The following is a 20,409-nucleotide window of genomic DNA, read 5'->3' on the forward strand; positions in this document are numbered from 1 at the left end:
CGGAGCTAGCAGGCGGGAGACTTGTCGGGGTTGGAGACGTCTGAGATTGGAGAACGCACTCTTCCCCCCCACCCCACCCCACCCCCCGGCTCCGGTGAGCCTGTGCAGGAGGAACAATTGTGTGTGAGTGCCTGGTTCGCGACATTTCGAGTAGCAGTTCCCAGCCAGATTGAGCGCCCCGACCTCGAGCACAGCGCAGGTACCCCCGCCACCCTTAGGTCGTTTATGGTCCATTTCTGCTCTCATGGGGTCCAATTTCCTTCCACCCGGACCGCTGAGGGCAGCCCTCAGTCTTCCCCGACGGACCCGAGGTCCCGCCAGTTTCTGAGGAGCCTAGGGCACCGACTCCGGTGGGGGCGGAGGGCGGGGAGAGAAGACTGTGACTTTGGGATTGGCCCGGTCGGGTGCATGTGGCCCACAGCAAGCAGCTCCCGCCCAGCAACCGCCGCCTCAGCCCCAGGAGAGCGCGGAGGAGGAGTCGATCTCCGACATCGGGGCCCACGAAGGAGTGGGGGTCCGGGTCGGTGTCCCCCGCCCAGGTAGTTTCTGCCTTGACAGCTCAGCCTGCTTCCAGGACAGCCATTGCCATGGAGACCCCCGAGGCTATAAAGCCAGGTAACCAGGCGCACAGCTGCTCCCGAGCCGCTGAGCCCCCCAAGTAAGGAGCAAGCGCCCTAGTGTGGCCCGGCCCCCGCAAGTGGGGAGGAGGCGGAGGAGCGGCGCCAGTAGCTTGAGGAGCCGCGGCGCCGGGCGCCACCGTCTCAGCAGGGGAGTGGGGGCTGCCCCGGGTGCGGGTGAGTGGCGCGGCTCCAGGCCACGAGTGACTGAGGGGCGCCGGACACCAGGAAAGCAGCGGGAGAGTCAGGAGGGGGCCGAGTTTCGGCTCCCGTCGCCTTGTGGCCGGCCAGAGCGCGGAGTAGCAAGCAACCTACACCTCCAGGCAGGCGGGAAGCCCAGGGAAGGAGCGGAGACTCACCAGGCGTGCGGCCCAGGAGCGGCGGGGCAGCGGGAGCCGCGTGGGGACAAGAGTGGGAAGCTCAGGACCCTTGGTCGCAGCCGCCCACGCGCAGAGGGAGCCACACCAGAGTACCCGCGAGGTCCAGAGCCCGGCGGGGCACCGGAACAGGGGCGCCCCCTTGCGGAACTGCCTGGCTGCCTGAGCGCGGTAGCAGGGGCCATGCTCAAGCCCAAAGACCTGTGCCCCCGAGCGGGTACGCGCACCTTCCTGGAGGCCATGCAGGCGGGCAAAGTGCACCTGGCCCGCTTTGTGCTGGATGCGCTGGACCGCAGCATCATCGACTGCCGCGCGGAGCAGGGTCGCACGCCTCTCATGGTGGCCGTGGGGCTGCCAGACCCCGCGCTGCGTGCCCGCTTCGTGCGACTACTCCTGGAGCAGGGTGCGGCCGTAAACCTGCGGGACGAGCGCGGACGCACGGCGCTCAGCCTAGCGTGCGAGCGCGGCCACCTGGACGCCGTGCAGCTGCTGGTGCAGTTCAGCGGCGACCCCGAGGCGGCCGACTCGGCAGGCAACAGTCCGGTGATGTGGGCCGCGGCGTGCGGCCATGGGGCGGTGCTCGAGTTTCTGGTGCGCTCTTTCCGCCGACTCGGTTTGCGCCTCGACCGCACCAACCGTGCGGGCCTTACAGCCCTGCAGCTGGCCGCCGCCCGCGGCCACGGAACCTGCGTGCAGGCCCTCACCGGGCCCTGGGGCCGCGCGGCCGCCGCCGCGGCGGCCCGGGGCTCCAATTCCGACAGCCCCCCTGGCCATCCGGCTCCCGCGCCCAGCCCCGAGCGCCGACGACCCAGCCCCCGCCGCCTACCGCGACCTCTCCTGGCGCGTTTTGCGCGAGCGGCCGGCGGCCATGGTCACGGCGGCGAGGCTGGCTCAGGGGGCAAGAGTTCGGGCCGGCACCGGGCGCAGGGCAACGAGCGGCCCGAGTTAGGCCGGAGCATGAGTCTGGCTCTGGGTGCAGTGACAGAAGAGGAGGCGGCTCGACTGCGGGCGGGAGCCCTGATGGCTCGACCACACTCGCCCCAGTCTTCGGGGACCGGGAGATGGCGTTCGCATGAGGTGCTGGAGGGAACGCCCCCAACCTTAGTGCAAGCCCCGGTTGGCCTTAGCCCCCACCCCGAGGGCGGCCCCGGCTCTGGCCGCTTGGGTTTGCGTCGACGCTCCACAGCTCCAGACATCCCCAGCCTAGTTGGGGAGGCACCAGGCCCGGAGAGCGGCCCGGAGTTAGAGGCCAACGCTCTGGCCCACTCGGTGCCTGGGCCCCAGCCTTGGCAGTCAGGCACGGAGGCCGTGTTGCTGCACGCTCAGCGGTAAATAGCGTGGAGGATGAGCCCCGTTCCCTGCACCTTTCTGTCTCTGCTCCACTGGGATTTTTTTCCAGGTCCCTTATTTCCCTGGCAGTTTCCCTACCCCCCATGAGCCTAGAACCTGTCCCCACTGCCAAGGCGAGTTGCCCTCTCTCTGAAAGAGACCCCTGTTATTTATTTTTTGTGCTTGTTGGTATTTTTGGTATTTTCTGCCTAAGTCTCTCACCTTCCCTACAGCCTGCCTTTCCTGTCCTGGAAAGGGGAGGAGTAGAAGAAATGGTTCCACGGGCTTCCAGCCAGGAAGATGGATCTCCTTTCCTCTGCCTAAGGCTCAGTCCTGAGTCTGGCTGGCTCCTGCCGGTCTCATTCCCGTTTCTGGGTTTCTCCACACCTGGCAGTCAGGTGGGCAGAAGAGCGGACTTGCAGAACAAGGGCCTATCCCCCCTTCCCTCCCAGTGATGCTGACAATCATGCAACACACGACCTAAGTCTCCCTTCCCCGTGCGGGTTGGAGAAGGGGACTGAGACCTGCCTTAGAGCTTTTCTGGACAGGAGGGCTGATTAGGAAAGAATGTGAAGGTTAAGTTTTCTGGGGAAAAACTCCTGCCTCAAGGCAATGAAAGCATATTTTGGACATGGGAGAGCCCCCGGTGTTGAACACCAGTTGTCCCTTGAACCAGCTTCTGGGTAATTACAGCTTACCCAGGCCCACCCAGGATTCAACTTAATTGACAATGTGGGGTTATTGGCCCACACCAACCCCTACCCAGCCAATCCACGGGCTCGGTTGCATTTGAGTACCATCTTTGAGGTCTCACCCCTCCTGGCCCAGCCTTACTTCCTCTCACTGAAGTGGAAAGGAGTTAGTGTTTCCCCACCCCCATCGCCTCCCAGCTCCCCCATCCCGCACGTGGGTGCTCCTGCAGGGTGGAACGGTTGCGAAGGCTTTGCTTAATTGTACTTCTTCCAATCCTCAAAGAACTCGTCTTTTGAGCCTTTGTATATGAAGCAGAAAGCAGCAGGTCTGATCCGAGGCTTAAGAATTTGACAATGTCTCTTTAAATAGAAGCTCCGCGAGGGGGATAATTGACTGAAGTGTTTGCCACGTTAAACCGCGGCGCGCGGGAGTCGGAAGCCCACACGAGCAGCAGGTCCGGGTTTAAATTACATCAAACTCTGGCGAGAGCTGGGAGAGGGCTGTTAAACGGCTCTAGCTTCTTGCTGGGCGGTTAACGGAGGGTCGGGCGGATGATGGATGCTAGAGGTCGGGACCAAGGACCCCTGCCTCTGCCCGACACGTGGGACGCAGGCCCAGCCCAGCGTCATTACTGGGCAGATTAGTGAGTCAGAGGCAACTGCGGAGAGGTGGTTAAAGGCCCTTTCCCTGCCTGGTCCTTCGTTCCCTCCCTCCCGTCGTCTCCTCCTTTGTGCCGACCTAACGTGGGGGAACTAGCGGTCTGATGAATTGCGTACCCTAGGACCCTTCGGAAGCGCCAGCACATGTATCTGAGCGCCAAGCCTGCGTGGTTGCAGAGTGTGGGGGCTGTTGCTGTGAATCCCGAAGGTTGAGCGTGCACCCAACTCACCCACCTGCGTTGTGGTCTTTTGAAGACGTCGATCTATTACATCTTTGCAGAACGGAAGGTTTCTCACCAGTAACTCTACGGGAACTGCCTAGAGAGAGAATGACCTGTGCAGAGAAATTGGGCCTGGGGGTGAGGGGTGGGTGATCAGGAGCGGGCCTGGTGTAGGTGTCAGACACCTCCCCAATCCTTCCACCCCTCCTGGCCCGCGAGGCCGTTAGGGCCCCCACACTGGACGCGATCTCTGGTGCCCCCTGGTGGCAGCACTGCGCTCTTCCTCGCTGCACCCTGGCTGGGAGTTCCGACTTACGGTTTCATTTGGGATCACCGCTGTGTACTTCTCCCTCCGTGTGCATTTACCAATGGAATCCTCTAACTCTTGTAGTATATTAAATCCTGATACTTGAAATCATTTCATAGCAGTGAAGGGAGGGACAATGAATAAAAAATTCACATTTGGGGTAGCAGGAGCCCAGACCCTTCACTAAGGACCCCAAGATCTTCCAAGCTAAGGCTGTGTGTCCCGAGAGGTCCTGCTGTCTTCTGAAAAATTAGAGCTTCCAACCCCTTCCTTATGATTTCTGAACCTTGGGACCTACTCATTACACAGTTTTCTTCTGATGAGTTTTGCTTTCGTTTCTGGGGGTGTTTGCCCTTCCCCCACTCCTTGCTCCTCAGACTTCTGCCTCCCCTTAGTCCCACTGTCTGGATGGTGCGTGAACGATACAGAAGGGCCTGAAAAGCCAGAGGGAGAGTATCTGGGGTGGGATGGGGGTAATTGGATACCTCAAGTGCAAACTCCTTTTTTCTGATCCTTGCTTGCTCACTCCCTTTCCAACTGTGTTTAATTTTCATGAAGTTTTTAATGGTGTAAGAATACAAGTATTTTGGCTTTTTCAGAACACCATGAGGTCTGGGTTGCACGTTGTGCTGAAGGTGCTGTCATCTTTCAAGTGTTGTGACATAGGGCTTTCTGGTTGAATGTCACATTGGGCTCTCTTTATTGGGTAAACAACCACGATTGCTCCTCTCCATGGAGCTGCCAAAGGCTCAGTGGTTGAAAGTGATGTTTCTAAAAAAAACCACAGCAGATTGTTTCTGTCTGAACTTAATTGTGTGTTTGACTGACTTGCTGTTCTTGCAGATTTCTTACCAGGCCCAGCTCTGTGCAGAATTTAAACGTTTCACCACATTTCGCTCTCCTGAACTTCCTCTCGTTGTCAACCCCAAGGTGTTGGGGTTGGGGTCCTCTCTCGCTCTCTCCACTTTAGAAGAGACTTTTCTAAACATTTTGCTTTTCCAACTCTTGTTGCTTTCGTCGCTGTGAAGAGCCACCCATGCCACTGGAGCTCAGTACCAACTCAGCACTGGTCTGTGTGAGGCTGAATGACATACACATATGCTTTTGGAATGACCCTGTGTGGTGGAAGGACTATTAGAACTCAGAAGGATTGTTAATAAATCCAGTCTTGCTCAGTTGCGAGAAATAGCCTCTTTTTGCCTTACCAACCACTCCTGACCCTGGGCTCCTTCTGCAGAGGTGGAAGAGTGCACTTGGTTTCCTGGGAAGGTTCCACCTTCCTTCAGCCTCTATCCCAGGCTCTATCCATCTAGAAGGTAAGACTCAGGTGCTGTTTCTGACTGAGTTGGTGAGACTGGGACCCTCGGACCAGGTCAGCTATCTAGGCGTGAAAGCTCTGGGGAGCAGGAGAAGGTATGCATGATTCCTTGCTCCTCAAGGTTTCAGTGAGCCCATGGTTAGTGGGTAGGAGGTGCTCTCCGGAAGGAAGTACTGGAATCAGTGTCAGAGCTAGAAGTTTAAGGATAATTTTATCCACCTCCCCCACCCCCAGGACTAGAACCCAGGTTTCTTGATTTCCAGCCACTGCACTGCTCTTTCACAACTCCTCACTGTCTCCCTCAGTTCTGAGAACTGAAACAGAGACTGCTTTCTCACAGGAAGCAGTTCCAGGCCCCTTCCTATTGAGGCGAGTATGCTCTGACTTTCCAGGGAGTGAGAAGCAAACCAGGGAAGGGAGAAGCTGCTGCAGAAAGTGGTTGTCAGCCCAGGTGACTTCCCCAAGAACCCATGTGGCACCTGCAAGCATGATGATGCACAGTCCTGGGTTTCCTGGCCGGGCTCTTTTCCCCTGGGAGGGAGCCCTATTTCTCAGCTCTTTCGGACCCAAGGGTCTTTCACGTCCTGTGTCCCTCCTTCACTGCCCTCATTTTGGGTCCACCAGGGATACCACCAGGGAGCTGGGATTTCTGTGGACTAGAGGGGCCACTGGAGAGCTCATGGTGGGGAGGAGGGCGGGCCCCACCAGACACCCACTACAGGGTGTCCAGCTCGAAGATGGCCTGGCTCTATTCCCAGAGACAATAGGAGGTCCAGAGGTTTTGAACACTCAGTTTAATTTAAAACAGGCACAAGTGCAAACAATTCACAAAAGTTTCTAGGGAAGATGCTTTTGTTTTTAAAATTCTGACCCTTAAAAAAAAAAAAGTCCTTGCAGTTTTTCTGTTTGTTTTGCTCCAGAGCAGGCCACTGGGGAGCAGAGGAATCTAAAAATATGATCTAGATAGGGTCCAGACACCTGGAGTTCTTCCCTGGGCTTCCCTGTCTCACAACAGCCCTGAAGGTAGGGAAGGAAGGAGGACAGGAGACAGGTGTCTGAGGAGGCAGCTAGAGGCAGGTGGTTTGCACAAATGGGGTGATGGGGTGCCCCTTCTCTCGACAACATGGAACCCTGGAAGCTGGTCCCCCTCCCCCAGACCAGGATTTTGAAAAGGGTTCCTGATGACCTGGTTATTGAGATGAAGCTCACAAGTAAAACAGCGTTTGTTTCCTCACCCTTCTGGTTCTTGGGCTCTCAGACTCCATAGTATAGGAGAAACTCAGAAGCCTGCCCCGTCCGCAGGATGTGTTAGACTCAATACAGACCTCTTCACTGGTCAGGTGGCAACCTGGGACTTCAGAGGTGGGAAGCCAGGCCAAGAAAGCAGGTCCCTTCAGTGCAGAACTTAGTGGGAGAGAGGATGGGCAAGCCTCACAGATGGGGCCAGGCTGTCAGAGTGACGTTCCTCTGCTTACACACACACACACACACACACACACACACACACACACACACGTGAGTATACGCATCCTGTAAAGTAACAGCTCTTTTACCAACCCTATTGTTTCTTTTACCCAGAAAATGCCCCTCCCCTTCCTGTGGCCTCCCGTGGTCTCTGAGCATGCTGTGCATACCAGTGTTGTGTGTTGTCAGTGCAGGTGGGTCGGGAAGCAGGTGCAGGTGGGGCTGTGTCTTCAGGAAGTCAGACACAAGGGAAGAAGACAGATTCAGGCAATTAAACCCTTCCCTGTGGCCCTCTTGAGTTCCCAGGGTTTGGAATTGGAGCTGAGAACAGAAAGTATCCTGGTGAAGACAGGCCCTCCGCCCTGATGGGTGGCCTGGGATGCTTGTATACAACTGCCTTTAAAAAAACTGCAGCAGCCTTTTCTGCTGTGTTGGCTACAGTGGCCAGAAGTGCTGGTCTTGGTGTTTCTTAGAAATATCCCTGTGCAAATAACAAAGGGTCATCCTGAAGAAGGGGTCTCCATCATCCCAAAGGCAACTGGGGACTCTCTTGGAGGGGAGAGAGACTGAGGGGCAGGTCCGGCCTGGCCCAATGGGCTGAGGGGCAGGAGGGTGGGGGCGGGGCTTCACATTCAATCTTTGGAGAGAATACTGAGAAAATGAGGCAGGCAGGCCCTGTCGGCAAGCTGGTTGCCCAGTGTCCCCTGCCTGTGGGCACAGGTGGCAGGTGCACTCTGGGGGTGGGTTCAACAGGTGGAGGTCTGCTTGCGGTAGAGATGGATCAGGGGTACCAGGCACTCTGGTAGTCCCGTCTGCAGCAGGAAGGGATGGTCCAGGAGCTCCTGGGCTGTGGCTCTCTCCTGGGGGTCTCGCACCAGCATCCTTTCCAGGAAGTCTCGCAGCACTGGGGACACCTGTGGAGACAGGGCAGTGAGAGGAAGCCACAGTTGGTAGTCACTGTTATTCATCTTCCTGGCCCCACCATCGTTTGAAAGTGTTAACATGTTGCGTACGGATCACAAGAATCTTCGTGTGTTTTTTCTGAGCCATGCGTTAAGGACGGATAACAAGAATTTCAAAAGACTGGGTAGAGAGCAGTGAGAGGCCAAGACAGGGAGGTGAGACGAGTGGCGATAGGGAACCAGCTGTGAAAGTGCCTACGCAGCGGGCCCCCAAGGAAGACAATCCGGCCAGGCTCTCGGGAGATTTGGCCATGCATCATCTGGAGCCCATAGTGGGAAGAGGAAAGAAAAAATATCACACACGGGTGTGTAAAGTGTGCGCATCAAAAAAAGTGAGAAGTGAAACTCGGTACATATGCAATTTTTGCCGTGTCCCACTGCACAAAGGAAGCTGCTTTCTGCAGTATCACACCAGGAGGGATTACTAACATCATAGGTGAGTAAATCCTAAAAAATTCCATAGAAAAATAATAAATGACATAGAAGCATTTACGCTTTAAAGAGAAGAGTGCATTTTAAAGTAGTTTCTTTTAAAAACCTGCCGGAACAGAGGGGTATGAGGGATTTAAATCCCGCCGTATGCAACGTGTTAAATTCTCTCTTTTCTTACTTCCTGGTTCCTCCCAGGCTCAGCACATTTTGGATCATCAAGTACGTAAAGAAAGTCAGCTTCATTCCAGGAAAAGTGGCCAGCTCGCCTCTAGGGGTTGCTCCTGAGCAACAGAATTAGGATGTTTGGAGCACTGGGGAGCTGGGCTCCAAATACAGCCCATTCTACACTCTGCTTCTCTGAGCTCTCAGCATTTAGGCTCTGGGGCTCTGTGGAAAGGGGGGTGAGACTGATATCAGATTCAGTCCTGAGTCTATCCTTGATGTTGGGAAAAATTGCAATTTTCTCTAGACCTCAGTTTTCTCATCTGCAAAATGGGCTAATTATAAAATGTGCTTTTCCTGTCTGCCACATAGAGCTTTAGTGAAGATAAAAAAGAGGTCAGGGATGAAGAAGTGTTCTTTTAAAAATAGAAATTAACATGGTGGGACCTGAACAGGAAGATTTCTTTATTGATCTAAGCCTCAGAGTCTAAGTTATTGGTTCATTTTGAGCCAATACCTTGGGATGAGACTGACTCTTAGGCTGTTACAGAAGGCTACAACCTCTGGGGAATTAGTCTATTGGAAATCTCCCTCGTCTGCTGTTCTTGGAATCAGCAGTGGTCTCCAAGCACCAGTTGTCTCAGAAAGTGTTTTCTGTCTGTCCTCCCATCCTGCTGTGTTGGGGGGCACACAACTATTTTGCCATTTAGGGATTGCTTCAACCCTTTGGGACATTTCTCACTATGGCCACCAGATGGCAGTACTGTCTTGCAGCCCTGTGCTGACCTGGCCACCATTAGGGGATATCCACAGGTAAGACCTGCTGGTTTGGGAGTGGATTTGGTAGAAAAGGGTTACACACACACACACACACACACACACACACACACACACGTTTTAAGGAAAAAACTGTGACTCAGATGTGGTCAGGATGTGCACTGATAGAGGACAAGCCACTCTGCGACAGACTGGGAACACTGCCATGGCTCCCCTGACAGATGTGGTGGAGGGGTTCTTGCCCAGTTAACTCCTCTAGATTCCTCCTGAGGACATCAGGAATTCCTGACAATCTTACTTTCCCTTCTGTTGGGCTCCTGTCAATTGTTTGCAGGTGGAAACTTGTCAGAGTGACCGTGGGAGTTTGTACATTGATGTGGCTCCACACGCAGGTGCAGGTTTTGTGTGGAGAAAGAGGAGCCTTTTCCAGGAGCCTAGACTATCTGGCTTCTGTGAAAGGGAGAGGCTGCGCCTGGGAGTCCAGGCTCTGGTCCTATAAGCCTCAGGAAGAAGGGGGTCTGCAGAGTCATACCTTGGGTACCGACTGACCTTGTGAGAGTTTTTCAGCTTAGGTGGGGGGCTGTCCCGGAGCCTCTTCATGGCTTGCACTGGGGAGTCACTGAAGTAGGGGGGCTCCCCATCCACCATCTCTATCACCATGATACCCAGAGACCAGATATCCACCTGCAGGAGGAGAATATCCCTGATTCCACTGGCCAGAGTCTGGCCCCTTGGTGGCAGCATGCTGCAAAGGGAGGCGAGCAGCTGTTCCAGTTGTCCTTGGTGAGTTGGCTTCCTTCCTGGCCACCTACCCTGTGGTCAGTGTCATGCAGGGTGGCATGTGGGGTCTCTGCTTCCGCTCCCCACATAAGAATGCAGGATGTGGCGAGGTCAAAAAGGAACACCTACGGAGCCATAGGTAGGGGAGTCATACCACTATGGTCTCACTGGAGGCTGGGTTCACATGACGTGCGACCTGCTGTCTGCTTTTCTGTCTGCCAACCGACCCCTTGCTAACTGCACTCCACCGTGCCAACTGCAATCCGTGCTTGCTAGCCCCCATTTTCTGCTAGTGTAGCCATGGCAGTTTTATCAGTGGCCAATGGCTCACTGGTTACAGCTGATGGCCAACTAGCCACAGCTGATGTCCATCTACTACCGAGCCAGCACCTTTCCACTTGAGGCTGAGAGCCTGGAAACTGCACTCCTGGCTCTGTCCCCACAGTCAGTTACTTCCTGCATAAATGACCATTGCCTAGGGACACAGCTGTCAGCCACTCTCTGAGAAAGGCCATTACACATGGGGAAGCCTGGCCATACCCCACCCTGCTCTTGAGCTGGCGGGGGGTGTGGAGTATTTTGGGGATGAGTTTGTTGCAGCTAAGTCACAGGCAAGAGTAGACCCATCCAAGAGGGGACAGTGGGCAGTTGGGTAAGGTATTAACTAAGTGGGAACCTGAGAACCAGGGCTATTTTTGGTTGGAGGGGCCTTTGGAGGTGGCAAAAGTGGAAGAGTCATGTGTTCCCAAGCCTCTTCCGGGAGGACTGGGGGATGGAGTGAGCGGTTACCTCGGTCGCATACAGAGACCTGGAGATCACTTCTGGAGCCATCCAGTAGGGAGTTCCCACCAGGGACTTCCTCTTAGGGACATCTTTGCTGATCTGAGCACAGAATCCAAAGTCCGAGAGTTTCACCTGGGGTTGGGGTGAGAGGGAAAAGGGGGAGTGAATGGTGAACCAGGAGGAGGAACTGTGCTGGGAACAGGGAAGTGGGGGCATCGCTGTGCCAGGGTGCGGAGGGCCCTACCCTGCCATCGAGGGTCAGCAGGATAGAGTCGCTCTTGATGTCCCGGTGGATGACACCCTGGGCGTGCAGGTAAGCCAGGGCCTGCAGCACGGCCTCACACACAGTGGCGATCTGCTCCTCGTTCAGCCTGGACAGGGAGGGCAGGGTCACCAGCGGAAGAGAATGTTAGCTTTGGCTGGGTTGCAGGGCAGATGGGCTGGGAGAGGAGGTGCCCCTGGTACTGGGCTCCGCAAGCCCTGGGCAATGTGTACAGGAGCCCAGTCAGGACAGAGCCCTGGTGGAAATGGGGGCCACCTTGTCCTCCCTCCCCTGAGACTCCTGGGTCTATTAACCCAAACAGACAGTGGGCACTCAGGACGATCTGATAGGCCCCCCAAGTCTGCTGGGCCTGAGGCTGCCTGAGACCCCAGCCAGGGCAATGGTGGGGGCAGCCAGTGCCAGGGGCCCCGCCCTCCAGCTGCCCACCTGACTTGGGAGATGATGTCCGTGAGGGCCCCGCCCTGCAGGAACTCCATGAGCACCCATAGCTCCTCGCCGACCAGGTAGCTCTTGTACATCTCCACCACATTGAGGTGCTGGTAGTCCCTCATTATCACCACCTGGGGGCGGGAGGGGTGCCTGAGTGCTGGGCCGTCCCCACTGCCCCTGCTCACACCTGTCCAGCCTGGCTCCGTGCCCACTGCCCAGCCCAAATGCCCGCCCCTGTCAGCCCTCTCCTCCCACCTCGTTAAAGAGCAGCTCCCTGCGCTGCTGCTTCCTGAGGTCCATCATCTTGACGGCCACCTGGCGGCCTGAGTGCTTCTCCCGGGCCAGGCAGACAATGCCTGTGGAGCCCTCGCCAATCTTCACGTAGCTGTCCAGCAGCAGCCGGGGGTCACCCTGGTCCACCACCATCCTGAGTGCAGCCTTGAACTGCTCGTGGGTCACAACGCCTGTGTCCTCAGTGGCGAGGGCTCCCTTGGCCACTGCAGCGTCCTGGGGCAGGTGCAGGTTGCTGCTGCTGATCTGGGCGTGCCGGGTGCGGGGGGAGCCCGCTGGTGAAGACCGGCCCGGAGGAGGGCCAGACGCTGGAGCTCTGCGGAGGGACTTCTGAGGGCTGCTGGTATCTGAGGTGGTCAGAGGGCTGAAGGTCCCCATGGGCTGGTCTGAAGGCAAGGACTGGGCCTTGACCACCAGGCTCGCAGGGGAGGTTCTTTGCTGCGGTCGGAATGAGTTGGGCTGCAGGGAGGAAGAATGGAAAGAGGTTTGGCAGTGCCAGTGTTTGGAGCAACCTTCCCACAGACAGGGGGTGGCTGCTGTGACCTCTGGACATGGGCAGGGTCAGGGCATCAGACCAAACGGAGGAGGCTATGAGCAAAGATTTTCTAATGGAACTGACGCCAAACCATAGACCTGCTTGGGAAACCAGCCCCCACTGTTCCCAGGGGAGCAGGCCAAACAAGAGCTCTTTACATCCACTCCACCTGCTCCTGGGAAGACAGAGAAAGCACAGTCCCCGGGGTGTCCTTGTGCTGGGTATTTCTTCATGGGTAATGGACAGCCAGACCCCAGGGAGGCCACAGGGAGGCAGCCCGCCCTCTGCTGCACGGGGAATCTGGGTCAGAGGCAGTCGCTCCCATGCCTTCCCCACCCAAGGGCCCACACAGACAGAAGCCCTGTTATGTCCCCCGCAGAGGACCACAGAGCCATGTTACCATCTGGGGGTTCTAAGGTTCCCCCTGAGCTGGGGATCTGGTACTGGGAAGATCTGGGGTCAGAAGGGCGGGTCCAGACAAACCCAAGCCTTGGGGCCAGGGACCCCAGAGAGGTTTTCTAAGGGCTCCCCAGAGAAGCCCCCTCCTCTTGCTCCCAAGCACGAAACTCCTGACTGATGACCCCCCCACAAGGAAGGGAAGGCAGGGCCTATCCTGAGGATGAGGAAGAGAAGGTGGAGTGAAGTGGCAGCCTGGGCCTTTCCAGGCCCAAGTCCTCCTGCCAGCCTTGCCAGGAAATGTGTTTTTAAAAGGGACCCCTGGAGAGGGCACTACATAACCTAAGAGAGGACACTTTAGGGGCCACAGAGATGCGTTCTCAGAACTTCATCACCAAGTGGTTGTCTAGGGGCCCAGTGGCTCCTGGTCCTGATTCCTAGAGCTGAATCAAGGAAATCTCAAGGAGTCAGCTTGGGCTGGGCTGCTTGCTCGGGGACCCCAAGTCTGGACCATGGACCCACCAGGCTCAGTAAGAGCTTTTCCCACCTCTTTAGCACCCGCTCCCCAGATTTCAGGGCTCCCGCCCCCACCACAACCCCTGGCCTTGTATAGGGTCACACATGTGCATGGGTGCACCTGCTGGTAGAGAGTGGAGAGCCCAGTACTGGCATGGCCTGAGGCGTGGGACATGGGGGTGGTGGGGCCATGCTTGGTTTTCACCTCAGCAGAGGCAGGTCCCAACGTCCCTTCGTTGGCTCTGCTGCCTGTGTCCATAAGAAGGGAACTTTTACTTAATGTAGCCACAGGAAAGGACGAGATGAAACTTGCCAAGCCACACCAAGAAAGGGAAAGGGGGGGAACAAAAGGTGGAATTACTGAATTGTTATGGGCTCTGGATTAATGCTGGAGTTACTTGTGTGACTGAGGCCTCTTCTTGGGCAGGAAGCCACTAGAAGAGTCATGCGTGGAGTTACAATGATGCTTCATTTTCCCTTCCTGGGCCATGGCGGCAGGGCTGGACTCTCCAGTCGTAGGCTTGGGGTGCTGTACCCTACGTGCCCCAAAGGCAGAGGCCATGTCATAACATTAAAAAATAATTGTCATTTATTGAGGGCTTACCACCTCGACAAGGGCCTTAAATGTGTTATCTCATGTAAGTCTCATAAACCTGTGGGTTATTTTATTATCCCGTGGACACTATTATTATCACATTTGTAGGGGAGGAAACAGGCTCAGAGAGGTTAAGTAACTCCCAGAGTCACTAAGTAGTAAAGGGCAAGACCAGACTTCAGCCCCGGTCAGTCTGAACCCGGACCCCTATGCTCTAGTCCCATTGGTGCTGTGTGTCCTCGGCATATGATGTAGCACACGATACACAGCAAGGACATAAGCAACGTGTGCTGATTACTGAGGTCTCCTGACGTGGCCTTTCTGCCTCTAAGTGGAACCACTTCTAAATTCCCCACACTTGAAACTCTCTTACCTCTTTGGCCTCCCTGCCCCCACTCAGGGTCTCCTTTTGATCTTTAGCCAAAGTGTGTGACCACAGGCCAAGCTGCCTGGGCTGAGTCAGGAGCCCTCGGCCACAGAGTCTCCTGAAACCACGCCTGGCACATCATGGCCAATGGCAACCTGATCTCCCAGGGCATCAGTGCGTGAGTGCTGCTGTGGGAGCTGCTGTGGGAGCTGCTGTGAAGGTCCAGAGCCAGCCTTTCTGGGATGCCTCGGGCTGGCAGTGACTGACAAAGGCTGAGGCTCCTGGCCACTTCACCAACTCCCCACCGCATGTTCAGGCTGGACCAGATTTGCGCCATCACTGTCAGGGGAGGACCCAGGATTGTCCCCCTCCAGGAGAGGAGGCTCCATCACTCGAGCCCCTGTCCACAGCTGTGCCTTAGGTCTGACTTACAACCCTCACGCTGCCACCTAAGCTCATTTCTGCCTGACCCTCAGGAAGGAGCTAGAGAATAGTGGGTGCCAAGATGCCAAAGCCTTCCTAAGAGGCGAGAGCTGAGAGCCGTCTCATGCCTTCCTTCCCTGACTCATCTGAGACACCTAGGGGCTGTCTCACCCTCTCTGAATCAGTCTTTTCATTTGCCAAATGGGAAAGGATGTTATTGTCACCACGGACAGGATGTCACAGGGCATGTAAGAAGCAAAACTGTTCTTCTCTGCCTGCCAATAAATGTCACCGTTAGGACTCCCTTCACTGTTTCCTTTTTTATAAGGAAAATATATGCATTTGAGACTGTCACACAGCCCCAACGTCAGCTCTTCTGCTGCTCCTGGACCTAGGCAAATTCAATCCTTCAGATTGTCACACGGCACACAAACGAGAATAAATCATTACAGAAATGTTAAATAAAACCACCCCTAAAAAAAGGGAAGGCAGGCAGGCAGGAATCGTCCCTAGAGGAGGGAACACTGCTGAATGCCTCAGGGAGAAGCAGCCCGGGGAGCCTCTGCACAAACTCAGGAGAGCGCTGAGAAGAGCAAGGGGTGCAGGCAGAAAGAAGGTCCGAGAAGAGGGAGGCAGGGAGAGCCCCTGCCCTGCCCAGTGCTGGAGCACCTATCTCTGCTGGAGCCTGGGTGGGCACTGTGGCAGGGCAAGGTCTGGGCTTGTGGTGAAAGATGCTGCTTTTGTAGAGGGTGCTGACCACTGTGGTCCACCTAGACACACCCCAGCAGTCAGGAATGTAAGGAGGGTGTACAATGAGCCCCTCTGAGGCCCCCCCAGAAAAGGACCCGGATTGCAACCTCAGACACACACATGCTATTCTAAGCCTTTGGAGGACAAGGGCTCAGCTGATTCAAGCTAGATCCTCAGATGAGGTGGAGCTGGTTTCTTGATTATTTTGTTCTTCATGCAGTTCCCAACCTGAGCCTGTAAGGGGGGACGGCCAGACAGGGCCTGTGTCCCTGACATGCATTCCTCAGTGAACACCTGCCAGGCCAGCTCCCAGCCCTGCCTGTGTGGCTGCGGGGGGCAGTCCCGCTCCCCGACCTACCTTGCTCTGTGGTGGAGGGCCTGGCTTGCTGCTGCTTGGAGGGGCCGTAGCAGGAGTGGACAGGAACATGCTTCGGAATAGCCTGCGCTTGAGGCTACTCTCCTGGGTCTTAGGGCTGGGGCTGCCCTCCACACCGGGCCTGCCCGCCGCTGAGCCCACTAAGCAAGACTGTGGCCGGGCCTCCTCGGCTCCATGCCTGGCAGCCTTGGTCCCCCGCTTCCCGGCGTTTGCAGGGGGCGAGGAGCTGGGCGGGGAGCTCTGCAGGCAGGCCCCCAGCTGCAGGCAGTGCTGTGTGGCACCCTGGAACTCGGCGGGGCCCAGGGACTGCGCCTTGGTGGCCAGCCCGTTGGGTAGGGCCCGTGGGTTCTGTGGCTCCGGCTGCCTGCGGCCTGCTGGTGTGCCCCCGTCGCAGCTGAGGTAGAGGCCATGGGGGTCAGTGCACTCAGACTGGGGGCTCTGCAGGTACATGTCGGGGTTGGCGGCCCACTGTTCCTCGCCCAGCAGCCCCAGGGACTGTGCCCGCCGCCGGCTGGCGGGGCTGCGGCCACGCAGGGTGTTGGAGCTGATGACCGACAACTTCTGGATGTCGTTGAGCAGCCCAGATATGTAGCCGTCCACGGGTACGGAGCTGCCGCGCACCATTGTCTGCAGGGCAGGGGAGAAGAATGGGAGGGAGGGGTCTGTTTGTGGTGGGGGGCGGCCTGGGACCAGATCAGAGTCTCCCTGGGGTCCTTGGGGAGGAACATCTAAGGACCTTGCCTGCTGTGGCATCTAGCCATGCTGTGATTTTTCAGTCATTTACCAGGGCCCATGGCAGGTCAGGCCTGTGCTGGTGCAGGAATACACGGAGAAGGCCCACGTTCATGGGGCTTGCAGCCCCGTAGGTGAGCAACCATGAGTTTACAATCCAGCACGCCAAATGGTGTGGGCAGCTCTGCTTGGGGCAATGAAGGGGTACTGGGGGGCCTCCAGACCCCACCTGGGGCCTGCAGATGTTCCCCAGCTGTCTGCAGCCTTCTGGGAGACATGCAGAGCTCTCTGAGGAGGCAGGAACCCGTCCAGGGCTCTCTTCCACACACACTGGCTTTGTGGCCTCCAAATCCCGACAGGGCCCTGACCCCCACCCCTACCAGGTTCCTGGATCTACCCTTCCTGACACACACAATTAAACCCCCAGCCCCACGGGGGCTGCAGGTCCAAATGTAGCATGGGCGCACTTAATACTAAAAGATAATTTGTTGCTATCTGAAATTCAAATGTTATTGGGCACTCTGTATTTTTATTTGCTAAATCTGACAACCCTACCACCCTGCAGAGAGGGACTCCCCAGGCTCCTCCTCCCTGGGTCACCCAGGGAGAGAATGAGAGGCTGATTAACAGGGAATGAAAACAGTGGCTAATTGACAGCTGGTAATTAGGAGTTTCCTCCAGGTGCCTTTGTGGTTTGGCCAAACATGGCATCTACAGAGCAGAGCGAGCGAGAGAGCCAAAGAGGCTGAATGTGGCCCCGTCATTCCCGCCACCCATCTTACCTTCATGGGCTGGAGCTGCACCCGTGTGATGCGTGAAGGGTCCACCACGGGTTTGGGGCGCCGAAGTGTGTCCAGGATGTTCTGCCATTGTGGGGGGAGGCCCACAAACTTGCCTTCTTTAGGGTCAAAGGAAGTGTGGACGCGGTGCTGGAAGTTCTGTGGGGCCGAGATCTCAGGGCGTTTCTTCTTTTTCTTACGGAACATGGTGTCTGCATGGGAAGGTCAGGCTGAGCTCCAGCGGGGGCTTCACAGGAGCCTGGCCCAGGGAGCACAGGTGGCTGTGATGGGAGCTGAGGCACCAGGCTCTGGACTCCCTCCCGCCAGCACAGCTCCCATGTGCTGGGCCCAGGGTGTCCCACCTATCTGTCCTGCCTCAGGGAAATGGCTAGCTCCCAGCAGAGCGGTCTCAGAAACAACAAAAGCGCCATAGATAAGCCAATACAGACTATAAACAAGGAAGAGGTGTCTGTCTGTCTCCTTGCCTGTGCCAAGTCCCCTGCTGAGCAGGCAGACTCTGGGGGTGTGTGCTTATAAGATCCAAAGCCCATTACAAATATCATCCCGCTGTCAAAGAATTAAAAACAGGAGAAAGAGGGAAGAAAGCCAGCAAACGCATTTTATGAAGCGAGTGTGACCTTGATTCTTCTACCAGGTAAGAACAGTACAAGAAAAGGGAAATTTGAACCAATCTCATTTATGAACATAAATAAAAATCCTAAATAAAACTAGCAAGTTGAATCCAATAGTACGTTAAAGTTTTTTGTTTGATCACAATCAACTTGGGTTTGTCCCAGGATGGTTCAACAACAGAAAACCTGTTAATATGACATGAAACATTCATAAAAAAACAACCCACCGAGTCACAGACATGCTGCCCCGTCTGGGACCATTTATCATAGGACTAGGAACCCCAAAAGGGCCCTCATGGTCACCAGGTGCTTAGTCCTAATTCTGGAAAGCCCTGAGGGGTGGCTATCTCAGGGGTAAAGCTCTCCAGGGAAGAGAGAACCCAAGTCCTCTTGGGCACCTTTCTCTCAGGTCTCAGAACTCTGTCTTGTACAAAACATCACTTGCAGTCAAGCCTCCCTCCCTCACCTGATTTGGGGTTTGTCCAAGGCTCTGGTGAGCTCCCTCAACATCTCAGAGTGCTGTGGCACGTGGATTTGAGAGAGGGAGACTGGAAACCCAGGAGCTAAAGTGACTCTTCCCAAAAGTTGCTCTAGTCTGGCCTTCAGGGAGTCTGGCTGGGACCACATGTGATCGAAGTCAAGGTCACGGGTACCCACTTGAATGCTTTTGTGTCTGAAGTGGCTCAAAACAGCTCAATTGTTTTGTTTTTTAAATGTTCTTTATTGTGGTAAAATATGTTTAATGGGTTCTTACTCATATGTCACCTGGAAAGGTCACTTCCAGGTTTCAAGAAACAAATTTCAAGAAATAAACACGTTTGTTTCTTGAATGCTTGGGTCATTCATCTATCCACAGATCTGGGGTATCTTTGGATACTGGGGCATGCTCTTTTGACTCCTGCTCTGGAAACAGCACTTTCCTGGTCACGTTAGCAGGTTCTAGAGTAGGTCTCAGATCTGGAAGGCAGTTGGTGCTCACTCAGAAAGGCAGCGGGCTCGAACAGCCAGATTCCCCACTAGAATTAACCCAGCATGAATCACGCTGAATCCATGTCATATCTCTTAGATTGTCAGCTACATTTTGGGACCTATAGGTTCAGGAGTCCACCAAATACCCCCTTTGGGTAAAGTCCCCTGTGCAGGACCCACAAGGACCAAGCACTTTGGAATGACATACACCTGCTTGAGTTACATGTGAATTGTAGGGAGTCTCCCACTAATTTGGGGAGACTTTGAGCAAGTTACCTAAATGATTGGATCCTCGGTGTTCTTTATCTATAAAATGGGGTTAATAAAATTATCTCACAGGGTTTGGGGAGTATTACATGAGTAGATTCCCAGTAAATGGGGGCTGTTTCTCTTGCTGTGTTATCTCTCTCTATCCCTGTCTCTAAGATCAGGGCCCTACAGATATGGCAATGTGAGCAGATACTGCTGTGTTTCCCCAAAATTAAGACGTAGCTGGACCATCAGCTCTAATGTGTCTTTTGGAGCAAAAATTAATATAAGACCCGGTCTTATTTTAATATAATATAAGACTGGATATAATATAATATAATATAATATCAGACTGGGTCTTATATTACTTTTTGCTCCAAACGACACAGTAGAGCTGATGGCCCAGCTACATCTTATTTTCAGGGAAACACTGTAGTCTGGGAGAGCTGCTGAACTCCAGCCTCTCAGATTCACCTGTCAAGGGGCCAGGCCTGACTTCTGGGACCTCAGGCCCTTGTCACCTCTCCACTATGTCAACTCTTGGTGGTTTGGTAAAACTTGACCTCCTCCCTCTCAGCCTTTGGCTACAGAAGAGTCTTTATCCTGCAGTCTGTCTTCACAGCCTCTGAGACAGACCATTTATCCCCCCTCTCCTCCCTCTGTGAACTCCTCTGGAGGCACAGGGGCACACCCTAGGGTTAAAAAAGAGCTGGTTAATACTGCTTCCCCCCACAACATCCCTTTCCCCTACTCCCCTGCCCTGCCTGAGGGCCAAGCTTTTGCTGCAAGAAGGCACAGGACAGCATTGTTAGCAAATTATCTAAGTGACTCTAGAACCCTCCTCCTGAGGCTGCCCCAACAGCGATTCCAGAACAAGTTCTTTCCAGAGGCAGCAGGGAAGGCCTGAGGAGGAAGAGGGATGGATGGCGCAGAGTCCTAGGGACTGGGCTATGGTGGTAAGGGCGAGAGCTGGCTGAAGCAGTGAGTGAGCCAGGCTTCTGTGGGTAGGCCAAGCAGAGATTTAGAAATCAGAGCCAGTCACGTAGCTAGTGGGAAAGTCACACCTACAGGGACGCTGCCAGGACACATCCAAAATGCGGCAAAGCCAACGCTGCCTGGGACAATATAATTGTGTACATAGAAAATCCAGAAAAATCTACATACAAAATATTGGGATTATATAAGTGAATTTAGGTCTCCAATTCA

General features: G+C 55.2%; 2 protein-coding genes across 5 annotated transcripts in view; one reads left to right on the top strand and one right to left on the bottom strand.

Moving 5' to 3' along the window:
* Positions 1 to 111: 111 nt before the first annotated feature.
* On the top strand, positions 112 to 5,389 carry ANKRD63 (ankyrin repeat domain 63). Of its 2 annotated transcripts, XM_019725497.2 has the most exons (2): positions 112 to 2,071; positions 2,557 to 5,389. In XM_019725497.2, exons 1-2 carry the CDS (start codon positions 1,178 to 1,180, stop codon positions 2,776 to 2,778), a joined length of 1,116 nt encoding a protein of 371 aa, XP_019581056.2. In that variant the 5' UTR covers positions 112 to 1,177; the 3' UTR covers positions 2,779 to 5,389. The 2 variants fall into 2 exon arrangements, with proteins under 2 accessions (XP_019581056.2, XP_019581055.2); XM_019725496.2 differs by having other exon boundaries at positions 113 to 2,697.
* Positions 5,390 to 6,298: 909 nt separating this feature from the next.
* The window catches only part of PAK6 (p21 (RAC1) activated kinase 6), a 34,067-nt gene continuing 19,956 nt past the window's right edge, over positions 6,299 to 20,409 (bottom strand). For 2 of the 3 annotated variants that reach the window (XM_019725500.2, XM_074327914.1), the window contains exons 4-11: positions 17,357 to 17,612; positions 15,825 to 16,469; positions 11,849 to 12,343; positions 11,591 to 11,724; positions 11,126 to 11,252; positions 10,888 to 11,013; positions 9,868 to 10,002; positions 6,299 to 7,899 (exon numbers count right to left, since the gene is read on the bottom strand). In XM_019725500.2, coding sequence (XP_019581059.1) covers positions 7,732 to 7,899; positions 9,868 to 10,002; positions 10,888 to 11,013; positions 11,126 to 11,252; positions 11,591 to 11,724; positions 11,849 to 12,343; positions 15,825 to 16,469; positions 17,357 to 17,560 — 2,034 coding nt within the window. In that variant the 5' untranslated portion in view covers positions 17,561 to 17,612 and the 3' untranslated portion in view covers positions 6,299 to 7,731. The remainder of the gene's footprint in view (positions 7,900 to 9,867; positions 10,003 to 10,887; positions 11,014 to 11,125; positions 11,253 to 11,590; positions 11,725 to 11,848; positions 12,344 to 15,824; positions 16,470 to 17,356; positions 17,613 to 20,409) is intronic. The other variant, XM_019725499.2, reaches the window with a different exon arrangement.

Source organism: Rhinolophus sinicus, linkage group LG03, assembly GCF_036562045.2.
Source record: "Rhinolophus sinicus isolate RSC01 linkage group LG03, ASM3656204v1, whole genome shotgun sequence".
NCBI lineage: Eukaryota > Metazoa > Chordata > Mammalia > Chiroptera > Rhinolophidae > Rhinolophus > Rhinolophus sinicus.